Source organism: Ranitomeya variabilis, chromosome 4 (genome assembly GCF_051348905.1).
Source record: "Ranitomeya variabilis isolate aRanVar5 chromosome 4, aRanVar5.hap1, whole genome shotgun sequence".
NCBI lineage: Eukaryota > Metazoa > Chordata > Amphibia > Anura > Dendrobatidae > Ranitomeya > Ranitomeya variabilis.
Genome location: NC_135235.1, coordinates 62,089,771 through 62,117,217, shown reverse-complemented (window position 1 = coordinate 62,117,217; position 27,447 = coordinate 62,089,771). Strand labels below are relative to the sequence as shown.

Sequence of the window (27,447 nt, the reverse complement as noted above, 5' to 3'; positions counted from 1 at the left end):
GACCACTGCTGCCCGTGTACCCCTGGAACCAATTTTAAAGTGCCTACAGCCAGCCCATTTTATTGTGTTAGGCCTTCGAAGCCTGTCTGCGGTCCATACTTCCACTAGGCCTCCACTGACCAGACCACTGCTGCCCGTGTACCCCTGGAACCAATTTTAAAGTGCCTACAGCCAGCCCATTTTATTGTGTTAGGCCTTCGAAGCCTGTCTGCGGTCCATACTTCCACTAGGCCTCCACTGACCAGACCACTGCTGCCCGTGTACCCCTGGAACCAATTTTAAAGTGCCTACAGCCAGCCCATTTTATTGTGTTAGGCCTTCGAAGCCTGTCTGCGGTCCATACTTTAAATACTCCTCCACTCACCACCAAGCTGCCTGCCCGTGTATCCATGTAACCGCTGTAAAACTGCCATGAGCCTATTGTTTGTTATGTTAGGCCTTTGATAGCCTGTCTGCGGTCCTTACTTTAAATACTCCTCCACTCACCACCTAGCTGCCTGTGTATCCATGTAACCGATGTAAAACTGCCATGACTGCCTACTGTTTGTTATTTTAGGCCTTTGATAGCCTGTCTGCGGCCCCTACTTGCAATACTCCTCCACTGACCACAATGCTGCCTGGAGTGCCTGCCTGTGTATCCATGTAACCGATGTAAAACTGCCATGACTGCCTACTGTTTGTTATTTTAGGCCTTTGATAGCCTGTCTGCGGCCCCTACTTGCAATACTCCTCCACTGAGCACAATGCTGCCTGGAGTGCCTGCCTGTGTATCCATGTAACCGATGTAAAACTGCCATGACTGCCTACTGTTTGTTATTTTAGGCCTTTGATAGCCTGTCTGCAGCCCCTACTTGCAATACTCCTCCACTGACCACACCAATGCTGCCCGTGTACCCCTGGAACCTATTTAAAAGTTCATAGAGCCTAGTTATATATTTTATTTACTATTAATAAGGCCATGATGGACTACGCTGTACCACGCTACAAGCTAACCAGTCGACACTTCTTTTGCGAGAAAAGCCATCCCAACCCTCCACCAGCATGTAGAAGACCGCATTGTCCATGCACTCTGGCAATCTGTGAGTACAAAGGTGCACCTGACAACAGACGCATGGACCTGTAGGCATGGCCACGGAAGATTACGTGTCCATTACGGCGCAATGGGTTAATGTGGTGGATGCATGGTCCACAGGGGACAGCCTACTAAGTCTGTCTGCAGTCCCTAATTCAAATTGTCCTCCACTGTCTAAATCGGAACTTCCACCTTCTGGCTTTCGGCCTATAGTATCAGAAATTAAACTGCATTTGGCCTTCAACTTTGGTTAGGGCCTACTAACGGCTTCTGCCCCTCCCTGGTGTTGCCCTCAACTAAATAAAGCTGAGCTTCAACCTTCCGGCTCTCATTATGTGGTTTTAAAAAAAAAAATGGTGGTTAGGGCCTACTAACGGCTTCTGCCCCTCCCTGGTGTTGTCCTCAACTAAATAAAGCTGAGCTTCAACCTTCCGGCTCTCATTAAGTGGTTTTAAAAAAAAAAAAAATGGTGGTTAGGGCCTACTAACGGCTTCTGCCCCTCCCTGGTGTTGTCCTCAACTAAATAAAGCTGAGCTTCAACCTTCCGGCTCTCATTATGTGGTTTTAAAAAAAAAAATGGTGGTTAGGGCCTACTAACGGCTTCTGCCCCTCCCTGGTGTTGTCCTCAACTAAATAAAGCTGAGCTTCAACCTTCCGGCTCTCATTAAGTGGTTTTAAAAAAAAAAAAAATGGTGGTTAGGGCCTACTAACGGCTTCTGCCCCTCCCTGGTGTTGTCCTCAACTAAATAAAGCTGAGCTTCAACCTTCCGGCTCTCATTATGTGGTTTTAAAAAAAAAAATGGTGGTTAGGGCCTACTAACGGCTTCTGCCCCTCCCTGGTGTTGTCCTCAACTAAATAAAGCTGAGCTTCAACCTTCCGGCTCTCATTATGTGGTTTTAAAAAAAAAAATGGTGGTTAGGGCCTACTAACGGCTTCTGCCCCTCCCTGGTGTTGTCCTCAACTAAATAAAGCTGAGCTTCAACCTTACGGCTCTCATTAAGTGGTTTTAAAAAAAAAATGGTGGTTAGGGCCTACTAACGGCTTCTGCCCCTCCCTGGTGTTGTCCTCAACTAAATAAAGCTGAGCTTCAACCTTCCGGCTCTCATTATGTGGTTTTAAAAAAAAAATGGTGGTTAGGGCCTACTAACGGCTTCTGCCCCTCCCTGGTGTTGCCCTCAACTAAATAAAGCTGAGCTTCAACCTTCCGGCTCTCATTATGTGGTTTTAAAAAAAAAAATGGTGGTTAGGGCCTACTAACGGCTTCTGCCCCTCCCTGGTGTTGTCCTCAACTAAATAAAGCTGAGCTTCAACCTTCCGGCTCTCATTATGTGGTTTTAAAAAAAAAAAAAATGGTGGTTAGGGCCTACTAACGGCTTCTGCCCCTCCCTGGTGTTGTCCTCAACTAAATAAAGCTGAGCTTCAACCTTCCGGCTCTCATTAAGTGGTTTTAAAAAAAAAATGGTGGTTAGGGCCTACTAACGGCTTCTGCCCCTCCCTGGTGTTGTCCTCAACTAAATAAAGCTGAGCTTCAACCTTCCGGCTCTCATTATGTGGTTTTAAAAAAAAAATGGTGGTTAGGGCCTACTAACGGCTTCTGCCCCTCCCTGGTGTTGTCCTCAACTAAATAAAGCTGAGCTTCAACCTTCCGGCTCTCATTAAGTGGTTTTAAAAAAAAAAAAAATGGTGGTTAGGGCCTACTAACGGCTTCTGCCCCTCCCTGGTGTTGCCCTCAACTAAATAAAGCTGAGCTTCAACCTTCTGCTCCAAATTACCATTTTAAAAAATGCAATAGGCTTTTCCGGCCTACTAAAGGTGTCTGCCCCTCCCTGGTGTTGTCCTCAACTGAACAAAGCTGAGCTTCCACATTCTGGCTTTCGCCCTATACTATCAGATATTAAACTGCATTTGGCCTACTAGTGTGGTTAGGCCCTTGAAACAGTGTCTGCTGCTCTTGGGTTTGCTACTCCACTGAACAAAGCAATGCCGCCTGTTTAGTCCTGTTACCAATTTTGAACTGCATGTAGCCTACTTTATTCTTTGGCCCTATATCTGTTTCCTCCTCATCCTGCCCATTGCCCAGCCACTGCTAAATGAGTCTGCTGGTACATTGACCTAGACCACTACATTCCCCTTGTACTCTACACAGCCAGAATCTGTCCCTGCTGAAAGTAAGGTTCCCCTTCCCGCATGTTATACCACCTTACACAGGGACAAAGAGGAAGGTGCAGATGAAAGTGCAGGTTCCTTCATCAGGTGGGGGGGCATACTCGTTGGCGACGTCACTGGCACAGGGCCCCTCAGAGTACGCAAAAGTGTCGCTGCTGGTGGGAGGCGCCCCCGCCATGCAAACACACCGCCGTACTTTGAGGGGCCCTGTGCCAGTGGCAATGCGAACGAGTGGGCCCCCCCTGCTTGCTCAGGATCACAGCACTTGCAACTTTTAAATACTTACCTTTCCCTGCAACACCGCCGTGACGTAGTCCGCATTTCCTGGGCCCACGAAAAACTTGAGCCAGCCCTACTCCCCCCACAACTTTCCCCCAATTCCCTATGCCCAACTATTATTATACAGTTAATTAAGATTGGCAAGCTTCAGAAACAAGAATGGATGTTTTTGGCATTAAAATGGGCACTGTAGGTGTTTTCCTGGCCTCCACTCACTGCCGACTATGCTTCCCCATTGACTTGCATTGGGTTTCGTGTTTCGGTCGATCCCCGACTTTTAGCGATAATCGGCCGACTGCACTCGACTCGACTCTGGACAAAATCGGGTTTCCCAAAACCCTACTCGATCTTAAAAAAATGAAAGTCGCTCAACCCTAGTCAATACATGAGGGCTAGGAGAAATTGCTCCTCAGACTCGTCCTTTTATGTGGAGACTCGGAATCTAAGGGATAGATTCCGGGAAAGGGGCTACCCCAATAACATTCTTCGGGAAACATTTAAGCATGTGGAAAAAATCCCAAGAACTAGCCTCCTACAACCTAAGATCAGGGAACAAACTGACTCTATTGTGAGACTCATTGGTAACTTTGATGACTGCTCCCGGGAAGTAAGGGATATTATTGGAAGGTACTGGGACATCCTGCTGGCAGATACAGACATCAAAGAATTTTTGCCTGTAACACCCATGATTACATACAAGAGGGGGAGGTCCATTAGGGATCAACTTGTGCATAGTACCTTTACCCCCCCAAAAAAGAGTGGCACTTGGCTTGATAAAAGACAGATGGGCACCTTTCGATGTGGGGGTTGTTCCTTTTGTGGCTTTATTTCAACAGGAAACATCTTCTCTAGTGCAAGTACAGGTCAAATTTTTGAGACCAGACATTTTGCCAATTGCAAAACGCGTGGTTTGGTATATTTATTTAAGTGTACCTGCCAAAAAAACTACATTGGAAAAACTAAAAGGGAATTGAGGAGAAGGATAGGGGATCACCTGGGTGACATTAGACATGCCAGGGATACTCCTATATCTAGGCATGTCGGGGAGGTACACCAGGGTGACCTTGGTTCCTTCTCTTTCTGCGTTGTGGAAGTGGTGGCTCCATCGGTCCGAGGTGGTAACTGGGATAGAAACATTTTAAGGAAGGAGGTCAAATGGATCCATCGACTGGATACTGTATCCCCAAAGGGGCTAAATGAACAGATGAACTTTGGTTGTTTTTTATGAATTATTCCCTGTTGATGAAATATTGGTTAAAGAGTTGGCCTGCAGTATCGACCCGAATGGGTTAAATGTAGTGTAAATTTATCCTTCCTAATTTTAGGATATTATATTTGTATTTATCTGGTGAAGGCTTAATTTCTGATATGAGAATGAGATGGTGACATGCGCTGATATGATTATATGTATGTGTCAGTTATATAATGGAAATGGGGAGGATAGATACCCAATTTCCAAAAGATACTTATGGAACTATTATATGGCCATATGGCAAGAGGCACTTTGAGATGAATGGTTATACCAACCCTGGATGGCATTTTAATAATAGTATATGGAGTAAGTATAAAAGAATGCATATAAGCAGTGTGCTAAATCTGAACTCTCTATGCGTTTGTATAATGATATAATGACCAAAGTACATGCATGTTGATACCAAGCGTAGTAGCTATAGCTGCCTTTATAATACATGGGTACTGTATACATTTCTTACGAGATTTACAATATATGGTATCCAAGTGGCCTTAATGATGAAGCATGCACATCGATGAGTTCGGCGCTTCCATTGAAGGAACAGCGCAGGCGCAGCAGCTATATATAAGATGGTCTCTCCGGTTGCCATAGTGATGACGCGTGCGCATTAGCACAAATGACCTTCTCACTATGGGGCACGGAGAAGAGCACGCAGGCGCAGAAAATGGAACTCACTTGTGGAACGCAGTGGTATCTGCGCAAGTGCGCGATATCTTTAGATACACGTCAGGTCCTATGGTCATATGATCAGGACCACGGGATACATTTGGAACACAAATAAGATAACCAGATGTCTAGGTTGATAGGCACGCCGAGCCACCAGGTGATAATAGTGAGGAGTACGGAAGGTATAAAGCGCATGCACTTCGGCACTTTCTTCGAGGCATCATATCAAAAGGGGACCCGTCCTGGAATGCCGAGCTGTATAAATGGTTAAAACACACCAATATTGAAGATAAGAGCTAAGTAACCCTTTGATAACAAATTGTTGCTCCTGATGAACCTCATATAATTTGTGAGGGGAAACGCGTCGAGTGCTCAAGGGATATACTTATGGGTACATAATGTGAATGGAGGCTATAAGGGATATACCTATAGTTGTATAATGTGAATGATGCCATTGTGTTCAAAGGATTTTTTCGGTATCTCAAGACAGCGGGTATACTAAGGGATTATGGACTATACCTACTAATGCACCAGGGGGATCAGGCTGTGCACTAGATTAGATATTTGAAAGTGTGTAACATCAAACTGTAGCAGTGCACCATAGCGATCTGGCGCTGTGCTAGATCTGATATTTGGAAGTGGTAAACACCAAGCTGTTTTTGTGTCTGGTATACATGCGCTGTGAATGTTGTTATTAAGGGGATCCGGATTTACATGTATAATCCTGTGGAGTGTTTTGGGATATCTTTAAAGCACTACAGCACTTTAATGAAAAACTACTTTTTCCCTCAACTGTCTGATAGGGGACAGGATAGAGGCTAGCCGTCGAGGAGTGGGGGCGCCACTGTCGTATCATAATAGGGTGCCAACCCCCGCAGTTAGGCAGGGGCAGGATAGTTGCAGATAGAAACCTGCCACTTTATCAATATTTCTAATAATTTGAACATTGATGATGGGTGATCTGCTATGATTGGCATTAATTTTCTATCCTGTCCTATCAGGGCCCAACAGGGGTAGGAGGGATAGCCGACGAGGAGCGGGGGCGCCAATTGCGCAGGAATATAGGGTGCCAACCTCCGCAGGCAGGTAGGGTGCAAGTAGTGGAGTACAGGGATAGGCACCACCCTGGTCTTTTCTATGGTATGTTGCTGTTATGGTGATGGTTTTTGTTAGTGCACCAATTTTTTGGATTTTAATATAATAAGAAATAAAAGGTATTTTATTCAACCAACACAGGGGATTTTTTTCTGTGAATCTGTGTATTGTGTGTGTGAATGTTTGTGTACTGTATGTGTATGCATGTCTGAGTATCGTGTGTGTGCATGTCTGCGTACTGTATGTATGTGCATGTCTGTGTATTGTATGTCTGCATGTCTGCGTATTGTGTGTCTGCATGTCTGTATACTGTATGTGTATGCATGTCAGTGTATTGTGTGTGCATGTCTGCATATTGTGTGTGTGCATATCTGCATATGTGAAGTATAAAGGGACAGGATCGGCCCCTGTGTAGTATACCTAAATTTCTCTGTCATATCTGTGCATCATGAATCGTGGTATGTGTTTAAGGGGACCACTGAGACTCTTTCGCCCAGAGCCCATGAAAACCTGGTGCCGGCCCTGTCTATATACTCATTATCTTCTAACATTAGAATGTAAAGTTTATTAATGTTTATCTTATCAAATCTTAAAAGATGTGTAAAGGGGTTTCATCACTAAATACATCCAAATTTACAGGATAGGTATAAAATGTATGCTCACTGAGGGTCTTAAAGAGTCCTGAGAGAATGGGGTGATAGTACACTTGCATTTCTTTCAATAGTTGCAGATATTTGTATTATTATTTTGGCTGTATGGAGCATTTTTTGTAACATATAGGACAGATGTGACCAAAAGGAGGGAAGAAGATAGGATAGGAGTCAGGACACAAGTGATTCTCTAATCAAGGTAATCTTGACATTTTGTTGATCACACAGAAGATTACTAAAAACTGGCATCGGGCATATCTCTCTAGTTTTCCATAAACTTACCACTTGCACTTGATTCTCTAATACCATAAGATGAGAATTCATCTCGCTACAGAAGGCCTGACTTTCCTTCCAATTTTTAATTTGATTATTTGTAGAAATAAAGTAACAGTTTTCCTGAAAGAGCTTCCAGTCCACAGGACAAAGTTTACATTCTAAAAGAAAGAATGATGAGAAGATAAGAAACTTATCTATCTTGCAAGTTTAATAGAATTCTTAGAAAGTTCACTTGTGGTTCCTGATCATTATTTATAGATGAAAGGTGGAACAGAGAAATGAAAAAAGAAATGAAAAATTATTTCTAATACATAATATATACAGTATTTTCTTACTGCGGTAATTTTTGCTTCTCTTTTTTTCTGCATTTTATATTACTTTATTACTTCTGTATAACTTGTAACCTCTTTATTTGGCATACACATGGTGGGTCATAAAAAAACAGAACTCTGTTTCCTTTGAGTGGCTTCTATATGAAAATAGAAGAATAATGAATTTACCTGTTACAGTTACTCAAGCTTCTCATAATCAGCAGAGATGTGGTTGTCTACTTATATTAGTCATGAGCCACAGATCCAATATTAGGTCACTTCCCCATCAAACCATTTGTACAGCTTATGTTGAAACAAGAAGGTCCAGAAGTTGACCAGTAAACCAGACCTATGTGATGTACTTTAGCTTCCACTATCACTATTCCAGAAAAAAAAGAAAAAAATGGTTTGCACTCACCAAGCCCGATGAAACAATTCAGTCTTTATTAGGACATTTGCGATATGGACAGGGAGATCATGTTGACCACAGGATGACAGCTGTTTCGCGCACACCGCGCTTCCACAGATCCCGATGCCAAAAAGGGAAATGAGGTAATCATTTATACAAATGTAATCCCTCCCCTGCAATGACATCATACAAGACAACTCCCCTTACACAAAATGTGAAAAAAAGAACATTAGTCAAAGAACAAAAACATAAAATATTAATAACCACATATTAAAAAGAACACAAACGAATCAGCAGGAATCAAAAACAGGAGGCAAATAAATATTAAACATTTTTGGCAGGAAAACTTATAGAAAGACCGACATATCAATTTTCTCATTAAGACCCATTGGGCCCAATGCGTTCGTGCGCAGTATTCATGTCGCCTCTCTCCTTAGAAGGAGCCTGTTTAAATCACCGCCTCGTTGCGGTAAAAACACTCTTTCCAAACCCACAAATACGAGTGACCTTGTATCGTCGTTATGCAACTGTCTAACGTGACTAAAGAGACAGGGGACACCCTTCCCTGTGTGAACCGAATTAAAGTGTTCCCTTATGCGTACAAAAAGAGGACAAAAAGATTTACCTATATACTTAAAACCTCAAGGGCACAATATGGCATACACCACATGTGTGGTTTTACAAGAAATAAAATCGCGCACCACATGATCAACGGGGCAAGTTTTGCAAGTTCTACCAATCAGGTGAAAAGAACAAAAGTTACACTGCCCACACTTGAAATTACCTTTAGGAACACCCTCTGTTAACCAATTACTACTTTTAGATCGTACCTGATTGTGCACCAATAAATCTCTTATGTTTTTACCACGGCGGCTAGCAAAAAGAGGACCATTGCCAGCTCTATCCTTTAGGTCACTGTCCCTGCTCAAATTTTTTCTGATCACTGACTTAATTACATTATCCATGGGGCCAAATTTAAAGGAAAAGATAAATCGTTTTTCACCCTCCATGTCCTTTCCTTTATCTGACAAGCTATTAGAAGAGAGGTTTTCAACATTATTCTCTCCCCTTGCCAAAGCTGCATCCAAAACAGAATGTGGATAACCTCAATTCTGAAACCGCTTGTGTAGTTCCAAAGACTGCTCTTTAAAACCTGACAATGTGCTGTTTACCCTTCTTACTCTAAGAAACTGACTCTAAGGTAAAGAGTGCTTCGTGTACTGCGGATGAGCGCTATCATAATGAAGTAGAGAATTAGAAGAGGTCGGTTTTCAAAAAACTCCAGTGTGAACAACACCCTCTTTTATTTCTACTTTAACATCCAAAAACTCTAAAACCGCACCCCCAAAACGTGATGTGAACTGCATGTTCATTGTATTAATGCACCCCAAATACTCTACAAATTGTACAAAAACATCCTGAGCGCCATCCCAAACCACAAAGATATCATTGACATACCTTATATAGAGCTTGATATACTTCAAAAATGGGTTATTCATAGAATAGATGAATCTCTCCTCAAAAACCACTAGAAAAGATTAACCAGAGTACAGGAGACCGATGTGCCCATGGCAGTACCTTCCTCCTGTATATACCATGAATCATCAAATCGAAAAGCATTATGGCTGAGAACAAAAGACAAAGCTTCACAAATAAAATCAATTGTGCCCCCATCTGTAGGTGTGTGCAACAAATCTTCCCTGATCGCCGCTACCCCCATGCTTTGAGGAATCCGGGTATAAAGACTCTCAACATCTATGGAGGTCAAATTTAAACCTTCCTGCCATTGAAAACCCCTAATGTTACGTAAGAAATCTTTAATGTCCTTCACATATGAAAGTACATCCCGCAATAATGGTCTCAAAAGGCAGTCTAAATACCTGGATAGGGATTCCGTGACTGACCCCACCCCCGAATCTATTGGACGACCCGGCGGACTAATCAAACTTTTGTGCACTTTAGGGACATGGTACCAGCATGGTTTATTAGGGAAATCAAATATCAACTTCTCTGCTTGTTTTCTTGACAAGACCCCCTTTTCGACATACCGCCTCAAGAAAGTACGCAATTCATTGTTAAACCTCAACCCCTATTTCCTATATGTAACAGTATCCGAAAGCTGTCTAATTGCTTCTGCCATATAATACTCTTTGGATAAGAGCACAATGTTGCCCTCTTTATCAGCTGGGCGCACCACCGTGTCTGACCAACCCTGGATTTCCTTCAAGGCACGAGATTCAGCAGAACTAAGATTAGAGGGTAATGCACGATATATTAAAGCTTCCATGTCCTTACTGACATGTGCCTCAAAGATGTCTATGGGGCTACCCGGGAAGACAGGTGGTACAAAAGTAGATCTAACCCCCATAAAAGGTTTAACTGGAGAAAGGCCAGAATCCACTGCATCCCCCATAGAATCTGTAAGGCTCAGTAAAAGGTCCATGTGTTAGGGGTCGAGTTTCCGCCTCTGCACAGTGGGAATCTCGGGCCATCTCCGCTGTGGTCTCCCATTCATCTCCTGCCTCAGTGGAGTCTGCGCAGCGGAGATGTCGGTCCCAGCGTCTCGCTCAGTCTGACTCTGTACAAAGGGTTACTGCTGCTTTTCCAGCTTCTGCCATTGAAGCCAGTGCTGGGCAGCGGCGAGCAGATGCTTTTGAGACTAAGTCCTGCTTTTCTCCTTCTGATCATGCCCAGGGTACGATCTCTCATTGGAGATCGAGGGTCACATGCTTGGATACTGCAGCAAAGCCCATTGGTTCTCCAGGAAGGTCCTGAAGGTGCTCAGGCTCTGTGGCAGCCTCTCATTGGTCCTTCTAGGAAGGTCTTGTACTTGCTGCAGCTATAAAAGGCTCGCATGGCCGCACGGCCATGAGCTAGTATCAATCCGAATGTGTGCTTTGTGCCAGTGTGGTTATGTATGAATGGATTCAGGGACCCGGCTGAAATAAGCCCCTAGAATACCAGCACCTCCGGTGAGGAGATTGTATGTATGTATTCAGGGACCCGGCTGAAATAAGCCCCTAGAATTCCGGCACCTCCGGTGAGGAGATTGCCTGTGTGCATAACCACTGACTGCTATCAATTCGGCAGCAAGCTTGTGCTCCTGTGAGGCTAACAGGGCACAGTGCTTTCCTCTCACAGCTACGCTGTGAAGTAACAGAGCTAGTCTATACCGCCAAACAGTGCTACCATTCACTAGCAGCAGGTTCCTCCTGCAGGGTGGACCCCGGGCTGCGAAAGCACCATTTATAATAAACAGCTATATTTACTTGGTGCATTCTGCTAGCTGTAACAGCGTGTCTCTCTGAATATCTGCTTCATGGTTATATATTGCCATAAACCCCAATGGGCCCAACTGGCATGGAATCTCCCCAGGACTCTTATTTTTTTCAACTTGTTTCGAGGATTTAAATGATTTTGTATTAGAGTGGGAAAAAATCTTATTGAAATGTTCGCAAGATTTGCTCCAATTGGTACTACAGCAGAACATGGCGAATTATGAGGCTACAAAACTTGAATTGAGTAAAACCAAAGAAGAGCTAAAATCGAGACTAACGGAGGTCCAATGGACAGCAATAGATAAAAAATTGGACATTAAATTGGTAAACTTACAGACAGAAATAAAACAAAGGAAGCGGGATAAGTTCATCCGTGATTAGAGTGACTTTGAGTCGGGCAGAGTCTTTACATGGAACAAGTATGGACATCAGCAGAATAACCGCAAGTATGTGAGAAAGAACTATAGATCTAAGAATCCAAGAAGGAACAGAAGGGTGTTATGATCCTGGTGGTTAGAACACATGAACTGACCTGATAAGTAAACCCAAAAATAAGGACAAGCTCTGGGAATGTGGGAACTTTACTGACCGCAATCCTGATCCTATCAACACACACTATAGGCAGCCGTGGAGCGTTCCTAACTCGGCCTAGACGCCTCGTTCACAGCCTGAGAAACTAGCTACCCCTAGAGAGAAACAAAGCCTCACTTGCCTCAGAGAAATTTTCCCCAAAGTGTAGACAGCCCCCACAAATAATAACGGTGAGTTAAGGGGAAAACACAAACATAGAAATTAAAACAGGTTTTAGCAAATGAGGCCCGCTAATAACTAAATAGACAGAAGATAGCAAGGAATCTGTGCGGTCAGTATAAAATACTACAAAAGTTATCCACGCAGAGAATACAAAAAGACCCCCACACCGACTCACTATTTGAGGGGCGCAACTCCGCACCCCAGAGGTTCCAGCTAGCAATCAAATAGCATATAACCAAGCTGGACTGAACTCATAATATACTGAGAAACATTTTCAAATAGCAATGAGCAAAAATGGACTAGTATGAACTTAGCTTCTCCACGAGGAGACAGGTCACAAGGGAAGTCCCAGAGAGATCTGAACCAGTACTGAATACAACGACAGCAGGCAACAAGTAAAGGTCCAGATGGAGTTAAATAGGCAGCAAGCATAGCAGGAAACGAGGCAGCTGGAGATCAGCTAAAGACCAGCTGTAACACTCAAAGCCACCAGAGGGAGCCCAAGAACAGAACTCACAAAGTACCACTCATGACCACAGGAGGGAGCCCGAGAACAGAATTCACAACAGTACCCCCCCTTGAGGAGGGGTCACCGAACCCTCACCAGAGCCCCCAGGCCAATCAGGACGAGCCAAATGAAAGGCACGAACCAATTCGGCAGCATGGACATCAGAGGCAACAACCCAGGAATTATCCTCCTGACCATAGCCCTTCCATTTAACCAAGTACTGAAGCTTCCGTCTCGAAATACGAGAATCCAAGATCTTCTCCACCACATACTCCAATTCTCCCTCGACCAACACCGGAGCAGGAGGATCACCAGAAGGAACCACAGGCACCACATACCTCCACAACAATGAGCTATGGAACACAAACAAAGATGCTGGGAGGTCCAAACGAAATGACACAGGATTGAGGATTTCTGAAATCTTATAAGGACCGATGAAACGAGGTTTGAACTTAGGAGAGGAAACCTTCATAGGAACATAACGAGATGACAACCATACCAAATCCCCCACACGAAGTCGGGGACCCACACAGCGACGGCGATTAGCAAAGCGCTGAGCCTTCTCCTGTGACAACATCAAATTGTCCACTACGTGGTTCCAAATCTGCTGCAACCTATCCACCACCGAATCCACCCCAGGACAGTCAGAAGGTTCAACCTGACCTGAGGAAAAACGAGGATGAAAACCAGAATTACAAAAAAAAGGTGAAACCAAAGTAGCGGAACTAGCCCGATTATTGAGGGCGAACTCCGCCAATGGCAAAAAAGTCACTCAATCATCCTGATCAGCAGAAACAAAATATCTCAGATAAGTTTCCAAGGTCTGATTAGTACGTTCGGTTTGGCCATTCGTCTGAGGATGGAAGGCCGAAGAAAAAGACAAATCAATGCCCATCTTAGCACAAAAGGACCGCCAAAATCTGGACACAAACTGGGACCCTCTGTCAGACACAATGTTCTCCGGAATACCATGCAAACGAACCACATTCTGAAAAAACAGAGGAGGAGGGTAACTTAGGCAAGGGCACCAAATGGACCATTTTAGAAAAACGATCACAAACCACCCAGATGACAGACATCCTCTGAGAGACTGGAAGATCCGAAATAAAATCCATGGAAATATGCGTCCAAGGCCTCTTCGGGACAGGCAAAGGCAAAAGCAATCCACTGGCACGATAACAGCAAGGCTTGGCCCGAGCACAAATCTGTTGTGAACTCTGTGTTCAGGCTCCCTCTTGTGGTCACTGGTGGTATGGTGTGACTTTTGCTTTGGGCTTCCCCTGGTGGCTTTGTCTGTTATCCTGCTGGTCTCTGGCTATCAGCTGGTTCGTTATCCTCTGGGAAGTTCCTATATAGCTCTGTTTTACTTCCACTTGTTGCCGGCTGTCGATGTAATCAGTGCTACTCAGATTCCTTCTGACTACCTTGCTCCCAGTTCATCCAGGATAGGCTAAGTTTTGTTTGCTCATTTTTTGATCAGCAGTGTTTATCATGTTTTCTGTTCCAGCTTGCTAAAATGTAATTCCCTCACTTGCTGGTTGCTCTAGTGGGCTGAGTTTCTCCCCACACACCGTTAGTTGGTGTGTGGGTTCTTGAAATCTCAGGATGGATATTTTGTAAGGGTTTTTTATTGATCGCATAGACCCCTGCTCTATTTTCTGCTTTCTAGTACTAGTGGGCCTCTTTTGCTGAATCTGGTTTCATCCCTATGTATGTGCCTTCTTCTTACTTCACCGTTAATATTTGTTGGGGGCTTCTATATCTTTGGGGATTATTTCTCTGGAGGCAAGCGAGGTCTTTCTTTCTCTTTAGAGGTAGCTAGTTCCTCAGGCTGGCTCGAGACGTCTAGGAATTTTTTAGGCACGTTCACCGGCTACCTCTAGTTGTGTTGGATAGGTTCAGATTTGCGATCAGTCCAGTTACCATCTCCCTAGAGCTCATCCTTAGTTTAATCACTTGCTGATCTATTTGTGATCCTCAGCCACTAGGGATCATAACACAAATCCCACAGGACTGCACAAAGGAACGCACATCCCGCGACAAAGAAGGCCACCAAAAGGACCTAGCCACCAAATCCCTGGTACCAAAGATCCCAGGATGACCCGCTAACACCAAAGAATGAACCTCGGAAATAACTCTACTGGTCCATCTATCCGGGACAAACAGTCTCTCCGGTGGACAATGGTCAGGTCTATCGGCCTGAAATTCCTGCAGCACCCGCCGCAATTCAGGGGAGATGGCAGACAAGATTACCCCCTCTCTGAGGATACCAGCCGGTTCAGAAACTCCAAGAGAGTCAGGCACAAAACTCCTAGAAAGGGCATCAGCCCTCACATTCTTTGAGCCCGGAAGGTATGAAACCACGAAATCAAAACGGGAGAAAAACAGCGACCATCGAGCTTGTCTAGGGTTTAACCGCTTGGCAGACTCGAGATAAATCAAATTCTTGTGATCCATCAAGACCACCACGCGATGCTTGGCTCCCTCAAGCCAATGTCGCCACTCCTCGAATGCCCACTTCATTGCCAACAACTCCTGATTACCAACATCATAATTCCGTTCGGCTGGCGAAAACTTTCTAGAAAAGAAAGCACATGGTCTCATCACCGAGCCATCAGAACTTCTCTGTGACAAGACAGCCCCTGCTCCAATCTCAGAAGCATTAACCTCGACCTGAAAGGGAAGAGAGACATCAGGCTGACACAAGACAGGAGCTGAAGAAAACCGACATTTCAGCTCCTGAAAGGCCTCAACGGCCGCAGAAGACCAATTCGTCACATCAGCACCCTTTTTAGTCAAATCCGTCAAAGGCTTAACCACACTAGAAAAATTAGTGATGAAGCGACGGTAAAAATTAGCAAAGCCCAAGAACTTCTGAAGGCTCTTCACCGATGTAGGTTGAGTCCAGTCATAGATGGCCTGGAGTTTAACTGGATCCATCTCGATAGTAGAAGGGGAAAAAATAAAGCCCAAAAAGGAAACCTTCTGGACTCCAAAGAGACATTTAGAGCCCTTCACAAACAAGGCATTGGCACGCAGGACCTGAAACACCACCCTGACCTGCTTCACATGAGACTCCCAATCATCAGAAAAGACCAAAATATCATCCAGGTACACAATCATAAATCTATCCAGATACTCTCGGAAGATGTCGTGCACGAAGGACTGAAACACGGAAGGGGCATTAGAAAGCCCAAAAGGCATCACCAAGTACTCAAAATGACCTTCAGGCGTATTAAATGCTGTTTTCCATTCATCGCCCTGCTTTATACGCACAAGATTATAAGCTCCTCGAAGATCTATCTTGGTGAACCAACTAGCCCCCCTAATCCGAGCAAACAGATCGGACAGCAGAGGCAAAGGGTACTGAAATTTGACCGTGATTTTATTTAGAAGGCGATAATCTATACAGGGTCTCAGAGAACCATCCTTCTTGGCCACAAAAAAGAACCCTGCACCCAAAGGTGACGAGGACGGACGAATATGCCCTTTCTCCAAAGACTCCTTTATATAGCTCCGCATAGCGGCATGTTCTGGTACAGATAAATTAAAAAGTCGACCCTTAGGGAACTTACTACCAGGAATCAAATTTATGGCACAATCACAATCCCTATGAGGAGGTAGGGCACTGGATTTGGGCTCATCAAATACATCCTGGTAATTCGACAAAAATTCAGGGACTTCAGAAGGAGTAGAAGAAGCAATTGACACTAAAGGAACATCGCCATGTACCCCTTGACAACCCCAACTTTACACAGACATTGCTTTCCAATCCAGGACTGGATTATGAACCTGCAGCCATGGCAGACCCAACACGACAACATCATGCAAATTATGTAACACCAGAAAGCGAATAACCTCCTGATGTGCAGGAGTCATGCACATAGTCACTTGGGTCCAGTACTGAGGCTTATTCTTGGCCAATGGCGTAGCATCAATTCCCTTCAGTGGAATAGGGAATTGCAATGGCTCCAAAATAAAACCACAGCGCCTGGCAAATGACAAATCCATCAAATTCAGGGCCGCGCCTGAATCCACAAAAGCCATAACAGAGTAGGATGACAGAGAGCAAATCAAAGTAACAGACAAAATGAATTTAGGCTGTACAGTACCAATGGTGACAGACTTAGCGAACCTCTTTGTGCGCTTAGAACAATCAGAGATAACATGAGTGGAGTCACCACAGTAAAAGCACAACCCATTCTGACGTCTGTGATTTTGCCGTTCAATTCTGGTCAGAATCCTGTCACATTGCATAGACTCAGGCTTCTGCTCAGAAAACACCGCCAGATGGTGCACAGGTTTGCGCTCCCGCAAACACCGATCAATCTGAATGGCCAAAGACATAGACTCATTCAGACCCGCAGGCGTGGGGAACCCCACCATAACATCCTTAAGGGCTTCAGAAAGACCCTTTCTGAAAATCGCTGCTAGGGCACACTCATTCCATTGAGTGAGCACAGACCACTTCCTAAATTTCTGACAGTAAAGACAGTAAACCTCTGCTTCATCCTGACCCTGAGAGAGAGCCAGCAAAATTTTTTCTGCCTGGTCTACTAGATTAGGTTCCTCATAAAGCAATCCAAGCGCCAGAAAAAACGCATCCACATTTAGCAATGCAGGATCTCCTGGCGCCAGGGAGAATGCCCAATCTTGAGGGTCACCATGTAACAAAGAAATAATAAATTTAACTTGCTGAGCAGGGTCACCAGAGGAATGAGGTCTCAGAGAAAGAAACAATTTGCAATTATTTTTGAAATTCAAAAACCTAGATCTATCTCCAGAGAACAGCTCAGGAATTGGTATTTTAGGTTCTGACATAGGACTGCGAACTACATAATCCTGAATGCTTTGTATCCTTGTAGCGAGCTGATCCACACAAAAGGACTGACCTTGAATGTCCATATCTGCAGCTGAGTCCTGAACCACCCAGAGATTAAGGGGAGGAGAGAGGCTAAACACACTGCAGAGGAAAAAAAAAACCTCAGAGCTTCTCTTATCCCTCTTTTGCGATGCATTAACACTTTACGGGCCTGCTGTACTGTTATGATCCTGGTGGTTAGAACACATGAACTGACCTGATAAGTAAACCCAAAAATAAGGACAAGCTCTGGGAATGTGGGAACTTTACTGACCGCAATCCTGATCCTATCAACACACACTATAGGCTGTTGTGAATTAAACTTTTTTGGCTCCCTCTTGTGGTCACTAGTGATATGACTGGGATTGTCTTTCCTCTGTTTGGCACCCACCTGGGTCGTTAGTCCAGGGGTGTTGCTATATAAACTTCCTGAATTCTCAGTCTGGTGCCTGGCATCGTTGTAATCAGTCCTTTCTGTTTGCTCCTGTCTGCTGGTCATGGTTCTTGCAAAATTAAGCTAAGTCCTGCTTCCTTGTTTTTTGGTTATTTGCATTGCTCTTATTTTTTTGTCCAGCTTGTACTAAATGTGATTCCTGATTTTGCTGGAAGCTCTAGGGGGCTGGTATTCTCCCCCCGGGCCGTTAGACGGTTCGGGGGTTACGTTTGTCTTTTCTTCTTACCTCACCGTTATTATTTGTTGGGGGCTTGTATCCAACTTTTGGGGTCTTTTCTCTGGAGGCAAGAAAGGTCTATCTTTTCCCTTCTAGGGTTAGTTAGTTCTCCGGCTGGCACGAGACGTCTAGAACCAACGTAGGCACGTTCCCCGGCTGCTGCTATTTGTGGTGCTAGGATTAGATATACGGTCAGCTCAGTTACCACTGCCCTATGAGCTGGTTTTTGTGTTTGCAGACTTGGTATTATTTCTGAGACCCTTTGCCATTGGGGTCATAACAGTATGCCAGGCCAAAGTTGAATGTTTAATGCATTGCAGAAGTGGGATAATAAGAAAGGAAATTCTGAGGTTTTTTTTTTTTTTTTTTCCTCTCTTTCTTCCTCCCCTTTACCTCTGAGTGGCTTAAGCTTGCTGCAGACATGAATGTCCAGACTTTGATTACAAGTGTGGATCAGCTTGCTGCTAGTGTGCAGGGCATACAAGATTTTGTTACCAGTAGTCCAATGTCTGAACCTAAAATACCTATTCCTGAACTGTTCTCTGGAGACCGATTTAAGTTTAGGAATTTCAGGAATAATTGTAAATTGTTTCTATCTCTGAGACCCCGTTCGTCTGGAGACTCAGCTCAGCAAGTTAAAAGTGTTATCTCTTTCTTGCGGGGCGACCCTCAGGATTGGGCTTTCTCGTTAGCGCCAGGAGATCCGGCATTGGCGAATATTGATGCGTTTTTTCTGGCGCTCGGATTGCTTTACGAGGAACCCAATCTTGAAATTCAGGCAGAAAAAGCCTTGCTGGCTATTTCTCAGGGCCAGGATGAAGCTGAAGTGTATTGCCAAAAATTTCGGAAATGGTCCGTGCTTACTCGGTGGAATGAGTGTGCTCTGGCCACAAATTTCAGAAATGGCCTTTCTGAAGCCATTAAGAATGTGATGGTGGGTTTCTCCATTCCTACAAGTCTGAATGATTCCATGGCGCTGGCTATTCAAATTGACCGGCGTTTGCGGGAGCGCAAAACTGCTAATCCTCTGGTGGTGTTGTCTGAACAAACACCTGATTTAATGCAATGTGATAGAATTCAGACTAGAAATGAACGGAAAAATCATAGACGTCAGAATGGGTTGTGTTTTTACTGTGGTGATTCTACACATGTTATATCAGCATGCTCTAAACGCCTAACAAGGGTTGTTAGCCCTGTCGCCATTGGTAATTTGCAACCTAAATTTATTTTGTCTGTGACTTTAATTTGCTCATTGTCTTCCTACCCTGTTATGGCGTTTGTGGATTCAGGTGCTGCCCTGAGTCTTATGGATCTGTCATTTGCCAAGCGCTGTGGTTTTGTTCTTGAGCCATTGGTAAATCCTATCCCTCTTAGAGGTATTGATGCTACGCCATTGGCGGAAAATAAACCGCAGTTTTGGACACAGGTAACCATGTGCATGACTCCTGAACATCGGGAGGTGATTCGTTTTCTTGTTCTGCATAAAATGCATGATTTGGTCGTTTTGGGACTGCCATGGTTACAGACCCATAATCCAGTCTTGGATTGGAAGGCAATGTCTGTGTCAAGTTGGGGCTGTCAGGGGATTCATGGTGATTCCCCACCGGTGTCTATTGCTTCCTCTACTCCTTCGGAAGTTCCTGAGTATTTGTCTGATTTTCAGGATGTATTCAGTGAGTCCAGGTCCAGTGCGCTGCCTCCTCATAGGGACTGTGACTGCGCTATAGATTTGATTCCAGGTAGTAAATTTCCTAAGGGAAGACTATTTAATCTGTCTGTACCTGAGCATACCGCAATGCGTTCTATATCAAGGAATCTCTGGAGAAGGGGCATATCCATCCATCCTCTTCCCCTCTTGGTGCGGGATTCTTTTTTGTGGCCAAGAAGGACGGATCTTTGAGACCTTGTATTGACTATTGGCTTCTAAATAAAATCACTGTTAAATTTCAGTATCCTTTGCCTCTGTTGTCGGACTTGTTTGCCCGGATTAAAGGTGCCAAGTGGTTCACCAAGATAGATCTTCGTGGTGCGTACAACCTTGTGCGCATTAAGCAAGGAGATGAATGGAAAACTGCATTTAATACGCCCGAAGGTCATTTTGAGTACTTGGTGATGCCTTTTGGGCTCTCTAATGCTCCTTCAGTGTTTCAGTCCTTTATGCATGATATTTTCCGGAAGTATCTGGATAAATTTATGATTGTTTATCTGGATGATATTCTGGTTTTTTCTGATGATTGGGACTCGCATGTAGAGCAGGTCAGGATGGTGTTTCAGGTTTTGCGTGAGAATGCTTTGTTTGTTAAGGGCTCAAAGTTTCTCTTTGGAGTACAGAAGGTTCCCTTTTTGGGTTTTATTTTTTCCCCTTCTGCGGTGGAGATGGACCCAGTCAAGGTCCGAGCTATTCATGATTGGACTCAACCCACGTCAATTAAGAGTCTTCAGAAGTTCTTGGGTTTTGCTAACTTCTACCGTCGTTTTATCGCTAATTTTTCGAGCGTTGTTAAACCTTTGACGGATATGACCAAGAAAGGTTCTGATGTTGCTAACTGGGCTCCTGCAGCCGTGGAAGCTTTCCAAGAGTTGAAGCGCCGGTTTACTTCAGCGCCTGTTTTGTGCCAGCCTGATGTCTCACTTCCCTTTCAGGTTGAAGTGGATGCTTCTGAGATTGGGGCAGGGGCCGTTTTGTCGCAGAGAGGCCCTGGTTGCTCTGTAATGAGACCATGTGCCTTTTTCTCTAGGAAGTTTTCGCCTGCTGAGCAGAATTATGATGTTGGCAATCGGGAGTTGTTGGCCATGAAGTGGGCATTTGAGGAGTGGCGTCATTGGCTCGAGGGTGCTAAGCATCGTGTGGTGGTCTTGACTGATCACAAAAATCTGATGTATCTCGAGTCTGCTAAACGCCTGAATCCTAGACAGGCCCGTTGGTCATTGTTTTTCTCCCGTTTTGACTTTGTGGTCTCGTATTTACCAGGTTCAAAGAATGTGAAGGCTGATGCTCTTTCAAGGAGCTTTGTGCCTGATTCTCCTGGAGTCGCAGAACCAGTTGGTATTCTTAAAGAGGGAGTAATCTTGTCAGCCATTTCTCCAGATTTGCGACGTGTGTTGCAGAGATTTCAGGCTGGTAGACCTGATTCTTGTCCACCTGACAGACTGTTTGTTCCTGATAAGTGGACCAGCAGAGTCATTTCCGAGGTTCATTCCTCGGTGTTGGCAGGGCATCCGGGAATTTTTGGCACCAGAGATTTGGTGGCTAGGTCCTTTTGGTGGCCTTCCTTGTCACGGGATGTGCGGTCATTTGTGCAGTCCTGTGGAACTTGTGCTCGAGCTAAGCCTTGCTGTTCTCGTGCCAGCGGGTTGCTCTTGCCCTTGCCTGTCCCGAAGAGGCCTTGGACACACATTTCCATGGATTTCATTTCAGATCTTCCGGTGTCTCAAGGAATGTCTGTCATCTGGGTGGTATGTGATCGCTTTTCCAAGATGGTCCATTTGGTATCTTTGCCTAAGCTGCCTTCCTCTTCCGATCTGGTTCCTTTGTTCTTTCAGAATGTGGTTCGCTTACACGGCATTCCTGAGAATATCGTGTCTGACAGAGGATCCCAGTTTGTTTCCAGGTTCTGGCGATCCTTTTGTGCTAAGATGGGCATTGATTTGTCGTTTTCATCTGCCTTTCATCCTCAGACTAATGGACAAACGGAGCGAACTAATCAGACTCTGGAGGCTTATTTGAGGTGTTTTGTTTCTGCAGATCAGGATGATTGGGTGACCTTCTTGCCGTTGGCTGAGTTTGCCCTTAATAATCGGGCTAGTTCCGCTACTTTGGTTTCGCCATTTTTCTGCAACTCTGGTTTTCATCCTCGTTTTTCCTCGGGACATGTGGAGCCTTCTGACTGTCCTGGGGTAGATTCTGTGGTGGATAGGTTGCAGCAGATTTGGAATCATGTGGTGGACAACTTAAAGTTGTCACAGGAGAAGGCTCAGCGTTTTGCCAACCGCCGCCGCGGTGTGGGTCCCCGACTTCGTGTTGGGGATCTGGTATGGCTGTCTTCTCGATTTGTTCCTATGAAGGTCTCCTCTCCTAAATTCAAGCCTCGCTTCATCGGTCCTTACAAGATATTGGAAATCCTTAATCCTGTGTCCTTTCGCTTGGATCTTCCGGTGTCGTTTGCCATTCACAACGTGTTCCATAGGTCTTTGTTGCAGCGGTACGTTGTACCTGTGGTTCCTTCTGTTGAGCCTCCTGCTCCGGTGTTGGTTGAGGGCGAGTTGGAGTACGTGGTGGAGAAGATCTTGGATTCTCGTCTCTCCAGGCGGAGGCTTCAGTATCTGTTCAAGTGGAAGGGCTATGGTCAGGAGGATAATTCCTGGGTGGTTGCCTCTGATGTGCATGCGGCCGATTTAGTTCGTGCCTTTCACGCTGCTCATCCTGATCGCCCTGGTGGTCTTGGTGAGGGTTCGGTGACCCCTCCTTAAAGGGGGGGTACTGTTGTGAATTAGACTTTTTTGGCTCCCTCTTGTGGTCACTAGTGATATGACTCTGGGATTGTCTTTCCTCTGTTTGGCACCCACCTGGGTCGTTAGTCCAGGGGTGTTGCTATATAAACTTCCTGAATTCTCAGTCTGGTGCCTGGCATCGTTGTAATCAGTCCTTTCTGTTTGCTCCTGTCTGCTAGTCATGGTTCTTGCAAAATTAAGCTAAGTCCTGCTTCCTTGTTTTTTGGTTATTTGCATTGCTCTTATTTTTTTGTCCAGCTTGTACTAAATGTGATTCCTGATTTTGCTGGAAGCTCTAGGGGGCTGGTATTCTCCCCCCGGGCCGTTAGACCGTTCGGGGGTTCTTGAATATCCAGCGTGGAAATTTTGATAGGGTTTTTTGCTGACCGTATAAGCCATCTTACTATATTCTGCTATTAGTCAGTGGGCCTCTCTTTGCTAAATACCTAGTTCATTCTTACGTTTGTCTTTTCTTCTTACCTCACCGTTATTATTTGTTGGGGGCTTGTATCCAACTTTTGGGGTCTTTTCTCTGGAGGCAAGAAAGGTCTATCTTTTCCCTTCTAGGGTTAGTTAGTTCTCCGGCTGGCGCGAGACGTCTAGAACCAACGTAGGCACGTTCCCCGGCTGCTGCTATTTGTGGTGCTAGGATTAGATATACGGTCAGCTCAGTTACCACTGCCCTATGAGCTGGTTTTTGTGTTTGCAGACTTGGTATTATTTCTGAGACCCTCTGCCATTGGGGTCATAACAATAGGCAGCTGTGGAGCGTTCCTAACTCGGCCTAGACGCCTCATTCACAGCCTGAGAAACTAGCTACCCCTAGAGAGAAACAAAGCCTCACTTGCCTCAGAGAAATTTTCCCCAAAGTGTAGACAGCCCCCACAAATAATAACGGTGAGTTAAGGGGAAAACACAAACATAGAAATGAAAACAGGTTTTAGCAAATGAGGCCCACTAATAACTAAATAGACAGAAGATAGCAAGGAATCTGTGCGGTCAGTATAAAATACTACAAAAGTTATCCACGCAGAGAATACAAAAAGACCCCCACACCGACTCACTATTTGAGGGGCGCAACTCCGCACCCCAGAGGTTCCAGCTAGCAATCAAATAGCATATAAGCAAGCTGGACTGAACTCATAATATACTGAGAAACATTTTCAAATAGCAATGAGCAAAAATGGACTAGTATGAACTTAGCTTCTCCACGAGGAGACAGGTCACAAGGGAAGTCCCAGAGAGATCTGAACCAGTACTGAATACAACGACAGCAGGCAACAAGTAAAGGTCCAGATGGAGTTAAATAGGCAGCAAGCCTAGCAGGAAACGAGGCAGCTGGAGATCAGCTAAAGACCAGCCGTAACACTCAAAGCCACCAGAGGGAGCCCAAGAACAGAACTCACAAAGTACCACTCATGACCACAGGAGGGAGCCCGAGAACGGAATTCACAACAGAAGGGATTATCTTACCACGGACTCGGATTTTAGTGCTAATGAAGATGCAGCGGCAGTGGTTGTTCCTACTGATCCCTCGAGTTCAGGCCCTCCATTAGCGGTCCCTTTAGACGCAAGACGTGGCGAGGGGGGCGCAGAAATGGCATCTCGCAAAAGGAAACAGGTCTCGTGGAGACCAACAACTTAGTCCCTGTGCTGGCCAATGTGGTTATCAATTTGACGAATCATACCCTTAATGTGGCGCATTATTCAGTTCTTTCCAAAGGTCTTAACTATTGCCTGCCAGAACCTTTTGATTTGGTGCAATTTAAAGTGGATTTATATAAAGCTGTTAGGAAGATTCACTTGTACAAATCATTTAAATCCTCGAAACAAGTTGAAAAAAATAAGAGTCCTGGGAAGATTCCATGCCAGGTGGGCCCATTGGGGTTTATGGCAATGTATAACCATGAAGCAGATATTCAGAGAGACACGCTGTTACGGCTAGCGGAATGCACCAAGTAAATATAGCTGTTTATTATAAATGGTGCTGAGCACCTTTTACTGAGCCTTACAGATTCTATGGGGATGTAGTGGATTCTGGCCTTTCTCCAGTTGAACCCTTTATGGGGGGTTAGATCTACTTTTGTTCCACCTGTCTCCCCGGGTAGCCCCATAGACATCCTTGAGGCACAGGTCAGTAAGGACATGGAGGTTTTTATATATCGTACATTACCCTCTAATCTTAGTTCTGCTGAATCTCGTGCCTTGAAGGAAATCCAGGGTTGGTCAGACACGGTGGTGCGCCCAGCCGAAAAAGGGGGCAACATTGTGCTCTTATCCAAAGAGTATTATATGGCAGAAGCAATTAGACAGCTTTCGGATACTGTTACATATAGGAAATTAAAGGGTGATCCCACATTGAGGTTTAACAATGAATTGCGTACTTTCTTGAGGCGGTATGACGAAAAGGAGGTCTTGTCAAGAAAACAAGCAGAGAAGTTGATATTTGATTTCCCTAATAAACCATGCTGGTACCATGTCCCTAAAGTGCACAAAAGTTTGATTAGTCCGCCGGGTCGTCCAATAGTTTCGGGGGTGGGGTCAGTCACGGAATCCCTATCCAGGTATTTAGACTGGCTTTTGAGACCATTATTGCGGGACGTACCTTCATATGTGAAGGACACTAATGATTTCTTACGTAACATTAGGGGTTTTCAATGGCAGGAAGGTTTCAATTTGACCTCCACAGATGTTGAGAGTCTTTATACCCGGATTCCTCAGAGCATGGGGGTAGCGGCGATCAGGGAAGTTTTGTTGCACACACCTACAGATGGGGGCACAATTGATTTTATTTGTGAAGCTTTGTCTTTTGTTCTCAGCCATAATGCTTTTTGATTTGATGATTCATGGTATATACAGGAGGAAGGTACTGCCATGGGCACATCGGTCTCCTGTACTCTGGCTAATCTTTTTCTAGCGGTTTTTGAGGAGAGATTCATCTATTCTATGAATAACCCGTTTTTGAAGTATATCAAGCTCTATATAAGGTATGTCGATGATATCTTTGTGGTTTGGGATGGCGCTCAGGATGTTTTTGTACAATTAGTAGAGTATTTGGGGTGTGTTAATACAATAAACATGAAGTTTACATCCCATTTTGGGGGTGCGGTTTTGGAGTTTTTGGATGTTAAAGTAGAAATAAAAGAGGGTGTTGTTCACACTGGAGTTTTTTCGAAAACCTCTTCTAATTCTCTACTTCATTATGATAGCGCTCATCCGCAGTACACGAAGCACTCTTTACCTTAGAGTCAGTTTCTTAGAATAAGAAGGGTAAACAGCACATTGTCGGGTTTTAAAGAGCAGTCTTTGGAACTACACAAGCGGTTTCAGAATCGAGGTTATCCACTTTCTGTTTTGGATGCAGCTTTGGCAAGATGAGAGAATAATGTTGAAAACCTCTCTTCTAATAGCTTGTCAGATAAAGGAAAGGACATGGAGGGTGAAAAACGATTTATCTTTTCCTTTAAATTTGGCCCCATGGATAATGTAATTAAGTCAGTGATCAGAAAAAATTGGGATATTTTGAGCAGGGACAGTGACCTAAAAGATAGAGCTGGTAATTGTCCTCTTTTGCTAGCCGCCATGGTAAAAAATATAAGAGATTTATTGGTGCACAATCAGGTATGATCTAAAAGAAGTAATTGGTTAACAGAGGGTGTTCCTAAAGGTAATTTCAAGTGCGGGCAGTGTAACTTTTGTTCTTTTAACCTGATTGGTAGGACTTGCAAAATTGGCCCCGTTGATCATGTGGTGCGCGATTTTATTTCTTGTAAAAGCACACATGTGGTGTATGCCATATTGTACCCTTGCGGTTTTTACTATATAGGTAAAATTTTTCGTCCTCTTTTTGTATGCATAAGGGAACACTTTAATTCGGTTTGCACAGGGAAGGGTGTCCCCCGTCTCGTTAGTCATGTTAGACAGGTGCATAACAGCGATACAAGGTCACTCGTATTTGTGGGTTTGGAAAGAGTGTTTTTACCGCAACGAGGCGGTGATTTAAACAGGCTCCTTCTAAGGAGAGAGGCGACATGGATACTGCGCACGAACGCATTGGGCCCAATGGGTCTTAATGAGAAAATTGATATGTCGGTCTTTCTATAAGTTTTCCTGCCAAAAATGTTTAATATTTATTTGCCTCCTGTTTTTGATTCCTGCTGATTCCTTTGTGTTCTTTTTAATATGTGGTTATTAATATTTTATGTTTTTGTTCTTTGACTAATGTTCTTTTTTTCACATTTTGTGTAAGGGGAGTTGTCTTGTATGATGTCATTGCAAGGGAGGGATTACATTTGTATAAATGATTACCTCATTTCCCTTTTTGGCATCGGGATCTGTGGAAGCACGGTGTGCGCGAAACAGCTGTCATCCAGTGGTCAACATGATCTCCCTGTCCATATCGCACATGTCCTAATAAAGACTAATTTGTTTCATCGGGCTTGGTGAGTGCAAACCGTTTTTTTCTTTTTTTCTGGATTCACATTTTCTTTTTTGGTTATGCTCCTGAAGCGCCCGAATGTGGAGTAGTTCTTATTGGTACTGGAATAGCAGCGTAGGGCACGCTGATAGATGATCGCGATAGGCAGCAGTGCGGGTATTACTTTTTTCTTTTTCCTGGACTCCACTATTAATATTCCTTGTTCTATTTAGTGTGACATCTTGTACCCTCTGCAGAGAGCCAGTTGACTGGCATGGAAGGATATAGTGG

At 44.5% G+C, this 27,447-nt stretch overlaps 1 protein-coding gene across 2 annotated transcripts in view; it reads right to left on the bottom strand.

The window, feature by feature from the left end:
• Positions 1–27,447, bottom strand: part of LOC143768392 (natural killer cells antigen CD94-like) — a 90,600-nt gene that overhangs the window by 29,177 nt on the left and 33,976 nt on the right. For both annotated transcript variants that reach the window (XM_077257071.1, XM_077257072.1), the window contains one exon: positions 7,464–7,615. In XM_077257071.1, coding sequence (XP_077113186.1) covers positions 7,464–7,615 — 152 coding nt within the window. The remainder of the gene's footprint in view (positions 1–7,463; positions 7,616–27,447) is intronic.